The sequence below is a fragment of the Scardinius erythrophthalmus genome, assembly GCF_964197995.2.
Source record: "Scardinius erythrophthalmus genome assembly, chromosome: 20".
NCBI lineage: Eukaryota > Metazoa > Chordata > Actinopteri > Cypriniformes > Leuciscidae > Scardinius > Scardinius erythrophthalmus.
Window position 1 is genome coordinate 30,085,220 of NC_138240.1, and position 11,861 is coordinate 30,097,080.

At 37.4% G+C, this 11,861-nt stretch overlaps 2 protein-coding genes across 9 annotated transcripts in view; both read right to left on the reverse strand.

Moving 5' to 3' along the window:
- acot7 (acyl-CoA thioesterase 7) overlaps positions 1–8,110 on the reverse strand; it is a 148,280-nt gene extending 140,170 nt beyond the window's left edge. For 2 of the 8 annotated variants that reach the window (XM_081348900.1, XM_081348896.1), the window contains exon 1: positions 6,351–6,584. Coding sequence is in view for 4 of the 8 variants with exons in the window: in XM_081348895.1 (XP_081205021.1) it covers positions 6,749–6,840 (92 nt within the window). In the remaining 4 variants the exon portion in view is untranslated. Of the gene's footprint in view, positions 1–6,350; positions 6,666–6,748; positions 7,019–7,630 lie in introns of those variants that run through there. The other 6 variants (XM_081348899.1, XM_081348904.1, XM_081348897.1 and 3 more) reach the window with 6 other exon arrangements.
- Positions 8,111–9,176: 1,066 nt separating this feature from the next.
- On the reverse strand, positions 9,177–9,992 carry hes2.2 (hes family bHLH transcription factor 2, tandem duplicate 2; the record flags this gene model as incomplete). The annotated part of the gene is made up of 3 exons (XM_081349549.1): positions 9,177–9,496; positions 9,611–9,698; positions 9,810–9,992. 3 exons carry the CDS (start codon positions 9,990–9,992, stop codon positions 9,177–9,179), a joined length of 591 nt encoding a protein of 196 aa, XP_081205675.1.
- Positions 9,993–11,861: the final 1,869 nt, after the last annotated feature.

The window sequence follows — 11,861 nt, forward strand, 5'->3', positions numbered from 1 at the left end:
AGTTTTGTCCTGAATATTACAGTACAAGGCTCTAGAACACAGTAGTTGTTAACTAAAATGAAAAAAACTATTATATTAGTTCTAAACCTGTTACCAAAAAATTACCCACACTGTTGTAAAATAACACAATGACACATTCTATAATTATGTGCAAAGCTACTACATTGTTTAGCAACAGCAGACAGTCTACACTTACGCTAATAAAATATTACTTGGTACAAAAATTATTTAATCAGATTTTTATTCATAATAATTACTAATAATTGTTTATTAAACATTTGTGCCTTGTTTTGCTAATGCCTCTGTTGTATAAAAGTAATAAATACAAATCATTGTATTAAGTGTTTTTACCATAGGTAAAAGGATTAAATGTTAAATGTTAAGTTTCAATAGCACTTGACAGACATGAAAAATAGGAAGAAAAAAAATATAAATCCAAAAATATAAATCCAAAATAGAGTTCTCAAATAATGAAGTATTTTTCAAGTTCTTTACACACATGAACAAATACTACCATGATGGAAAAATTTACAATTTTTTAAAAAAAAAATTTACAATTTAGTAAATGTCATTATTTTTGTTCGCATTAAAGTAAAAAGGTGCTTAACTGTCATTAAAGTGTCACAATGTAAAAATACAATTAAATAAATATAAAGGTGTATGGTGTAACAATTGGCTTCCTTTTCTTTAGGAAAAATATTATTATTTTTTGATTTTGGGGATAGATGTGATCCGAATACATTCTTGACAGGTAACCCAATAAGAGAGCAGACATGGAAAATGTAGTGAAAAGGACCCACTTTGAATCTTTTGCTTACTACAGTATTTAATGTGGTCATGCCAACCATCTAAACAACAGGTACAGGATTTCCCAAAGTAACCACAAGAACGAGAAAGTTCCGATTTCTGTCGACTGATTGATCAAACCACAGTTTATCATTAGCCGCGTTTCCATTACCCTTCAAATTGCGCAAATTGAAATTGCGAATTAAAAATACGCTCAATGGAAACACGTCAATTTCGCAAAAACTCCCGTTTATCGCAAAAAAGTTTTTACGCTCTCATGAGGTGGTTTTTCAGGCAATTCGAAAAAGGAATATTTCGCAAAACTGCAATGGAAACAGTTTTTGCGCATTTACAGTCACCTGACTTAGAAGACGCGGTGTGTTTGAGGTCCATGTATAGCTACGCAAATAGGCCTAATAATTATTTTATATTATTTTATTTTAACATTTAATAGGCTATATTTAGAAGACGCTTTTATGCAAAAAAAGAACAAAGCGTGAGGAGCGCGCACTGCATGGCACAGAGGCGCGGGCGTGAACACTTGCATTTTCCTATCAACAGTGGAAACAACTTAAAAATACTCTATCATTTCTGGCCATACAGAAAATAATAATACATTATTCTCAACTACTTTTATTTGTGTATACTCACAATAACAAAATAAAACGTTGTGCTTTTGTAAAGTAAAAGAAAACAATCAGACGCACTTTCATGATCTCCGTAAACTGGAGCGCGAGAACTGAAACAAAATATAGGCTAAAGCTTGAAATGTCCACTTTAAAACGAACAAATTCGAATCGAAAGCTAATACCTTCTGATTTTGTAATTCGTATGAAAGGTGCATTTCTCTCTAAAAGCGCATCTGCTTAACAGCGGAGATGGAGATGTGATTTTAGCCAAAACAATAGTTTATTAATAATATTAATGGCTCTTCTCATTCAGCACTGCGGGAAAACATCAATTCCAGGTTCTAATTTGGCCTTAGAAAACCAGTAAAATCGAGATGTTTTCCATATTAATTTGTGACTATTTTAAATGTTTAATAAAGGGGCAAAAAGTCCTAAACAAAAATCTGAAAATTCTTCGATATTTACTTTTTTTTTGCGCAGCAGTTGGTGTAGCCAGTTCAAATTAAAATTTTGGTGTTCAACTTTGCGTTTTAAAAAGACAACAACCGTTCATTTTTCGTTTTTCAACTACGGGTTAAAAAAGGAAAAACGAATGGACACAAAATAGCCTACATGGATCGTTTGGACAGAATACGAGACAGAGTTCTTTATTAAATTCATTAAAAAATAATAATAATTAGACTATAGGAATACTGGATTCTAAATCTCAAAGAAATGCCACAATCAAAACCTCGGAGCAGAAATGAGGGCGAAACACCCAGAAACATGTGTCGTTCGCATTATAAGGGTCTTTCCCTGATGCTTGGATAACACGCCACGTACTCCTTCCATTAATAATAATAATGTCTAATGCGTTGGCTGTGATATGTTATAAACCAACGTCAGTTGCCGTGATTTTTGGAATGACTTACCGCGAGAGAAAAAAGGACGTTTTAGTCGCATAACATCGGTTAATGGAAACGCCGTCATTTCGCAATAGTTTTTTATCGATATTTAGATAATAGCGCAAAACATTTGCGCAAATCTGTAATGGAAACGCGGCTAAATTAACAGGAAATTTTTTATCTCTTGTTCCTTCACCCATTGATTACACTCAACTTTACCAGAAACGTTGCACTTTTGGATATTGAGAACTTGTGCAAATGTAATGAAAAGTATTGAAGTATCAAGGATTGAGTTATTTTGGTGTCATGCTGTTGTGTCTATGCCATACTGTCAACTGTCTTAACTATATTGGTCACATCGCACTCAAAAACTTTTTTTGCATTCAGTTTGCATTGCTTTAGTTCACTAAAATAGCTCAAAAGAGACACATGTAATTTGGTTCAAGTTGTTTTTCCCCATCACTGATACTTTGTGTCTTGCGAAACAAAAAGCACAACAGCAAATATCCTACCTTGGAATATGAGGATAATGACAAAAGCGTCTGATCTCTCTCAGAACCAAAATGCCAGGCTCAATAAAATGTAGCATATTGCCTTTTTTACACAGTAACAAAATGACCTGATTTGTTAAGCACTAACAAAATGGATCTAACCACACTAAGTGATTCACCCTGGCTGCTAAGTAAATTTGGTCACCTCTGAGTAAATGTGGTATCTGCGCAACATTTGCATGTGAATATAATGTGTTTGGTTATGCTGACTCTGTGTTAAAGCAAAATGCAATGTGAAGGAAAAACTACATTATAACTATATAAACCATATGTCACACACAATTATGATGATTTACTCTGTAAACTTAGTAATAAGGAAATATAAATTAAAATACATATTTTTAGGAACACAATACAAAAGGGGGTTGGGAGTAAACCATGTGTTTAAGGGGTTAGTTCACCCAAAAATAAAAATAAAATTATCAATTACTCACTCTCATGTCGCTCCGAACCCGTGAGACTTTTGTTCATTTTCAGAACACAAATGAACGTATTTGTAATAAAATTTGAGAGATTTCTGTCCCTGCATTGACAGTCCAAGCAACTACCAATTTGACGCCTCAAAAAGTTCATAGAGAGATCATAAAACCAATCCATATGAATTGAGCGGATGAATCGAAATTGTTGGAAGAGACACGATTGCTTTATATGATAAACAAATTGAATTTAGACCTCTATTCACATACAAACTTTCATGAACGCACACATCAGGGGCCTCTATGAAGCCGGTTTAGGTGGTTAGCCAGGTGTGTTTCAGTTTAGTTTGCAGCTCCTACCCGGCACCATGAAACTGGCTCATCTTTTATCAGCATACATCGCCATAACTTGCGCTTCATGTCTAACCTGCTCCGAGGCAGGTTATGTTCTAGGTGAGAGATCTCAAACCGAAATTGGACCAATAAGCTGTGAGTAAAGTGAAACGTCTGACACAATAAAGTCACTCCCCCAGTTTCTCTTGCTGCAAATTAAAGGTCACTACATAGTAAAAAGATTTTTAAATACAAAATAGTAATTTAAACTCAAAATAATTTATTATAATTATAATTATTTTATATGATTTATTATTTATATAACTATTATACCGCTTATCCATTACACATGATCGATTTTAGTTTAATAATTATTTAACATTTAGTTTAAATGAACAAAATTATATACAGATAATGTGTAATATAAATAAGATTTGGAATTGATAGATAGGCTAAAGCTTTTAAATGACTAGCTACATGTGAGCTTACATGTTCTCAAGTCTCTATATACTTAGGCCAGGAAAGGGCAACTTCGGTCCCGGAGGGCCTGAAGAGTCTGAGAACTCTGTCCTGCAGAGTTTATCTCCAGTCCTAATCAAATACACCTGAGCAAGCTAATTAGTGTTTTCCAGATTATGAAAAAGCTACAGGCAGCTGAGTTTTTTATCAGGGTTGGAGCTAAACTCTGCTGTACTGTAGCCCTCCAGGGCCGAAGTTGCCCCTCCCTGACCTAGGCTAAATATATTGTCAACTATACAAACTAACTTTCACTTGCACTAGCTACGTTTACATGTACACTTTTTCGTTCAATCTACATGGATACTTTTTCTTTCAATCGGAATGAAATCATTCCGATTGATGAATCCGAACAGTGATCACATGAACGAAAATAAAGTGATCAGATTGATGTGCGCGTTTATAAGTCACAAGCTTCTAATCAGAATTATTTTTTTAATCAATTCTGAAATCTTTCCGATTGATGAATCCGAACATAGTGTTTACATGAGCAGTAAATAAAGTGATCAGATTGATGTGCGCGTTTATAAGTCACAAGCTTCTAATCAGAATTGATTTTTTGGCATACGCACACATGCATGAGTTTCCAACAGAGTTTCCCGCTGTTTGTGCATACTATTCTACATTGCTTTTCTTTGTTTTAAAGAGCAGACTATCTATTTCGGATCCTTATTAGGAGACAACGAGCTCATGAACCATTATGCCGGGCTCAGGCTGCATATATTGATCAAACAGTAAAAACACCCCATCCCACGCCCAAAACAAAGCATCTGTGGATGAGAGTCAAGGACTGGTGGGACGTTGTTCTGCTCCACTTCACAGACGATGAGTGGTAGGAGAATTTTAGAATAACATGACAGTAATTTATGACATTTTATTTCAAAAACAACAGCTGGTTCCATGCGTCATACGTCATTATGCCATTTCTACGTCATTTCACATGCGCAGTCCTTTCCAGTTTTGGTTTTCAGCCCGATCAAGTGTTTACATGCTCTCAATCGGATTAGAAAGGAAATTAACCACCACTTTCAATCTGATCGAAATTTCATTTGGAACGAGCTCAGTCGGATCAATTAAAGTGTTTACATGAAGGCTTTTCAGTACAATTGAGCCATCAATCCGATTACAATCAAATTAATAGTGTCCATGTAAACGGAGCCAAGCAAGATATTTTCTTCATGCTGTGTAAATTAATTTATGTACATCATATTATTTAATGTTTTCATCTTCAGCAGAAGAGAAAAAATTATTTTGATGATTCTCTAGCGAGAAGTGAATCTCAATTTTTCTGTTTCAAAGCATGTGATTGGGCTGTTCGCTACTGATGTCACACTTTCATGTGTGATCCATGACCTCAGGATCAAACTAAGCCTGAGTTGACATAGAACATTGATGATCAGTGTTATGGTACAAACAAAGCATGATTGAATTGGTCTGGTTTTGTCAACTTTTGTCTGGTTTTGAAACTAATCCTGTATGTTTGTTCAACTACCATTAATGGTATAGAGCCCATATGGTTAAACAGAAAGTCAAGCATGTTCAACTGACCTGTGCGAGAACCAAAGAGGTTCATTCTCATGTTACGCAGCATGTTTGAGCATCCATAAGAACCAATGACATTTGCACGGATCACTCAAGTGCACTTGAGCTTCTGTTTATGTTTGTTGATCAATGTTTATATGCGAGTAAAAACCTAAATTCAATCTGTTCATAATATAGGCCTAAAGTGAATGTCTCTTAAGATATTTTGGACTAAACTGCTCAAGATAGTTGTATGGACTGTCAAAGAAGGTTTTTTGTAGAAGTCTGTATCCCCTACGTTTCCTATGGACTGTCTAATCCTAAACATACCTGTAACATTCCTACTTAAACATATGGGGACCAGGGGGAAGAGACTTCGACATAAGAGGGACAGAGGAAAATAAGTCTTATGGGTTTGGAACGACACAAGGGTGTCATTGAAGACCTATTTTTCAATTTTGGGTGAACTTATCCTTTAATGCACAAGTATACTGAAACATCCGGCCATAGAAGTCTATAAAAGGTTCTCGTCGTGAAATGCATCCACAAGCAAAAACTATTTACACTGACAATAGAGGATATAGGACAAAACTTGCTTATTGCTAATGCACTCTGAAAATACAAAATTATCCTTGAGTCTAAGCTTTCTTTCACCACATAAGCATACGGGAAAACATTGGTAGTTCAAATGATTAATCAAACTTTTCAACTTACAAGAACTCAGCCGGAATAAATATTTGAGTCAGATTTGGCGAAGTGTGGAAACGTTAAAAAGAATTACGTTAGGCCTACTGGTCAAAATATCTTATATCCTGAATATCTGTACAATTGTACTATGCGAAACTTAACAATTCAATGACTATTAAAGTAAGTTAGCAGTGTCATTGTTACTGTCCAGACCACTGCTGCAACTGTGTTGTTGTTGTTGTTGTCACATGATACCTGTTCAGTTTCTCAGCGTTGATCAGGATTAACCAATCACAGTCGTTTGGATTATGTTAGAGATTACCAACGCGTATTTTCATAAATCTGGTTTGGAATAAACAGAATTATACGATTATACGTTTTAGCATTAGTTTCCAGTATGAAAAGAAAACTACCGGAGAACAAACCTCGATGTAGAATTCGGCTTTCTGGCCCCCCAGGTTTGTTTCCACATGTGCTGGAGTTGTTTGTGTCTCATAGCACAATTAGCTAGTAACATGTAGATTAGCAAATTCACACAAACTGCCGTTTATGCGAGCGTGACAAGTGACAACAAATACCAACACACCGTCAGAATATCATAAAATTTGCACATGGTTGGAGGCTGTAGCCTACCACTTAAAAGCACGAGAGGGCAGTCGCGCTTGCGCATCGAATGACAAGAGAAGTATTCTGTCACCGCGTTATCGGCTATCACCTATTTTTTTACAGTCTATGGCTATCACAGACAGGCTTTTTTTTACATTTAATCCTGATTACTGAAACAAAGGGATAAACACATGAGCACCAACATTTATGCTATGAAAATATCACACATAACAGCCCTTTCGATTTCGTTTCTACTTTCTATTCACCAGTTTATTTCTTGATCCGCTTCTATCATCATAGCATAACTATTACCATAGCTTAATCTAATTTGCCACGCTATTTAAGTCCTGTATATCTCTTGAATATAAATTTTCTTTCTTGACCACCTATAACCTTATGCTTCAGCCAGGGCTCTACGTCAGCATCACTGTTGAGGTCATCGCATGCGACATACGAAGGTTCCCGGCATGAACGGTGTGAGAAAAAATGCTCCAGCATCCGAAACTTGTTTTCAGTCATGTTCAATAAACAAAAGTAACGTCCTCGTATTTCGTTCTCTGTAAAACGTGTTAGTGATCTCCGAAAAGGAGATCTTAAATTCTATTTGTGGAGCAGGCGGATTATGGGCCGCTTTATCGGACGTAAAATTGAGATCCATTCATTGAGCCACTAAAGGTTAGAGCTACATAAAAGCGTCTTACCTGCATATCTGGATGGATGGTGTCGCTTGTGCATTTGAAATAGACATTATATGAGCTTGCGTTGAGGCTCGTCTTTAACCTCGGTTCCGTGTGTCGTAATGAAACCGACTGAGTCAGGCGGAGCGAGAGTTGCAGGTTTGAAGGCTAAATCGATTGGCCAGCTTCTTCCACTGCAGTGGTAGCCTAAGACATGATGAAAATCAAACTGTTGATCATGTACGGGGCGCGAATCGTTTATCGATTCATTAACTGTTTTAGAAAGTTTACTTTCGTTTATTAGCGGAGGTTACACGTGTGGAGATAGGATTACTTAAACTGTCCCTTTGTTGTCCTCTATAAAGCAAAGAAACGTTTTAATATTAGCCTAAAAAAATATCAACCGTTTATGGATTCTAGACTTTAGGTTTAACAACATGTTTATAAATGTTTTAAATGAGTAAGGTTTTACACATCCTCGTTTCTTTTTTTCTTTTTTTTCATAGTTGAACTAAACCACCGAAAGGTGGCAGCAGAGACCAGGTTTTCCTGCGAGCGTTCATAAAGAGGACGCTGTCAAACAGCTGTCACTGATTGTTTGCATTTCTTTATTTAGCCAACCCGATCTGCAATACGCGAATGATTTTTTAAGTGCATATGATACGCACTGTAACCCCTTGGGTAGGATTAGTGGTGTGGGGTACGTGCGTATTACACGCCATAAAGTGCGTATCATATGCACGCGAAAACTGCGTATCCTATGCACGTAAAAACTCATTTTCGCGTATAAACTGTACGAAATACAATGCGTGCTAGACATGCATTTCATGGTCAGGGCTGGCTGATTTAGCAGACGCTTTTTCGTACTTCATGGTTCATTCAATGTAGGCCCCTATACGCATAATGGTATTATCAGTAGGCCTAATCTCTGATATTCCATGTGATTATACACATTGTCTTCATTTGCGCGCCCAAATCATGTCATTGTTATTTTTGATAGTGAGTCCGTGCTTCTCCTTTGTGGACTAGCTCTTGTTCAGAAAAAAAATGATGCAAGGAAAACCAGCTGTGTATGCCGCAATTTTTATTATAAAGTGTATAGCACAACACATACATGTATAAACAAGTAGTCTAAATACATAACACATCCCCCAAAAAAGAGATTTCAGTAAACAGCACAGAGTGCTTACAATTAAATAATCCGCACCAACTCAGGATACTGAAGTGTAAGGTGAAAATCTTTTACAATTAATAACCCTTGGGGTTTTACAAGGCGTTTTCAAGAGCCACCGACGATTTAACCCGCAATTTGCGAATAAATCTATAACCACGTTATGAACAGGTCACGCGCAGGATCTTTATGAAAACAAAACTATTTGAACGGGTCTGTTCCATTACTATACACTGGACTGGGGGAAAACAAGTATACAATACTTATATGTTATTTGATCACTCGTATTCATCAAGTAGCCTAATTTTTAAAAGAGACATAGGTTTCAGATATGTAGCCTACAATTCTGAAAGGCTTGTATTATAAGATCATAACAGTCATTTGTATGGTAGCCTAGATCTACCAAGGTCTCCAGACTTCGGCTTCGGTGATCAGTGGCACAAGCTGTTGACTGCGAATATCAGCGTTGCAGCGTTTTGGGGGGTTTACGATTCTTGAGCTGCTAGATTTCAAATTCAGAAGTTTTTGCTGGATTTGTGACATCATTTTGGAGCTCTGTGCACAGCAGTTCTGGCAGGCTGGTGTCTTGGGCATCGTCGAACGCTGGATGAACTCGTTGACGCGATGGCGCGTTTCCGTGTCGAGGTTGGTTTGCTGTAGGCGAGCTGAAACGCGCTGAATGCAGGTTGTGTACCCCTCTTTAAAACTAACGGTACCATCTGTAAGCAAACAATAAATAGGCATACAGTTTAGTTTACTTTTAAACTATTTTATATCAGAAGAACATAATATGAGTTGAAATGGAAAAGATAGCCAATCTGAAGAAAACTGACCTTTAGACGGAGTGGATTGAATATCAGTAAGGAATCGAACGGTCATCTCCAAAATATCAGCTTTCTCCAGTTTAGAATAACGGCAATTCTGAAATAGAGAACAGGCAACGGTAAGAAAAAACGTATCACATCAGCACTTCACGTTGAAAACAGACTATCCAAATATAATGTGTTTAGCATATGCGTAAACAAAACCTACATCTTTGCCTGTGAGCGGGAGAATGAGCGCTTTTAATCGGTCGAGGCTCTCGTTGATGCGCGCTCGTCGTTTCTTTTCCAGTAAGGGTTTTAAGGTTTTTCTCAGTTCGTTTGCCTCCTTTCTCATGGCCACGGTGCGGGGCGCATAAGACAGCACAGATACAGCAGTGGCGTTGGGAGTCATGTTGAGGTTGCTGTGGGAAGATCGTATGCTGGATTGAGGACCCGCGCGGGGTTTATATTCCTGACCGGCGCGTCATGGGAACGCCCCCACGCCTCAGACAACTCCTCTGGTCAAATAACTTTAGACTGTAAAACAAAAGGACGCGTCTGTAGCGTGTATAAATTATATTCCACTCTTAATCTCAGTTTGAAATTCAAACCAACATATAGCCTATTGGTTTATATACGATACCCTGCTGTAAACTTTTGCTCGTCCCCCCATCGTGTTATATTTAGACTGAGACATTTGACATGTTTGCTATTATATATTTAAACTACCTTAGTTTATTAATATTTATTATTTGACTAATTTATCCAAACTTTCAACATATGTTAATGCGTCTTTCATATGCGTCTTTTTCGCTATTGGACGGAATAAAAGCCTGAAACTGTTTAGAAAAAATTTGCATCTATTCTTTAACGTTATATCTTATTGGCAATACTTTTCTATTGTTCTTTCACATAGATGCTTGCGAAGAAAACATGTTAATGAGAAGAAGAGGGAAGCTGGTGACGCGTAAGGACACGGGATTGGGATCCAGTTTAGGGCGGTATAAGCATTCATAATTTAAATAAAACAGACAGATTCCCAAGCCACGCCGTTTTAACGTAACATCTGTCTGTAAATTGTGATAAACAAAAGCTTTTTTCTCTCTCTCTTATGATGACGTGGGTCTTACACCTGTAGCTATACCGCTGGCGTTCATGGGGGGGGGGGGGGGCGCACGCGTCCCCCAGCAGACCGCTAAGTTGCTATGCAAAGCAATATGTGATCACTACGTTCAACAAACATTGATTTAGCGTATAGTGCTTGTCTTCAAGCATATAATCCACATACATTTGTTTGTTTTAAATTATAGGACGTGGACTATGCCAAAAGCAATGTTTGCGTACGCACGCCTGTTATACTTTCCTTTAGACTATTTTTATCTGCATGTAAACCAAAAAGACGTTTAACCCATGATCGGCTGTCAAATATTTTCAGCTAGGGGACCTTGGAGCCCCAAGGGATCCACGCGTCCTGCACGCGTCATGTAGAGGTCTCCAGATGGCCTCCCCTCGACCAACTCCCCTTTTAATGATGGTGTAACTTGTGCCCCTCATCTTTCTAAAGTTCCAGTCTTTCGTTGTTTTCTAAAAGCATTTTTGGCGTCGTTGGCCCATCTGCATGCGCCACGTCAATGGTTTTGGATTACAAATGATCAAACAAAAGAGAAGCGTTATTCGTTTATTTTGCGCGCAGACATGTCGCTGTTTTTTCCATATCCATTTAGGTGAATATGAAAAGACCCATTCATAGGCTATTCTTCTGCTTGATAAGCGTCTTGTAGCATAATTTATACCAAATATAGCCATTTTATTATATTAAAACTGATGCAGAGCGTGTTCAAAATACGATAGGCTACATTTAAAGGGAAAAAAAGAAACGGGGGCTGCGAAACCTACCCATGTCAACAGATTTAATCTTTATTAAGCTAGTGATATGCAGTTTCAGTAGTGTGACATTTGTTTTATTTTAGTTATTGTCTTATTCTCTTTACACGTGTAGGTAGGCTATGTGTTTGTAATAATAAAATGAACACAAGGGAGCGTCAGAGTTGCGATGTCTCTTTTGGTAATCAGTAGTGCCCTGCACGCGCCCCGTTCCCCCAAGGGGCCTTTAGGGAGCGTGTCAGCCAATGTTTCACTTAAGATGCGTTCAGTTACAACTCTTTTTGTTCCTTTTTTTTTGTATTTTAGCGTGGGTGCCCCATCTGTGGCATCATAGCGTACACTCACACAGAGACCTTTTGTCTGAACTTATTCCAGTACGTGGGAACAAGGTAGTTTT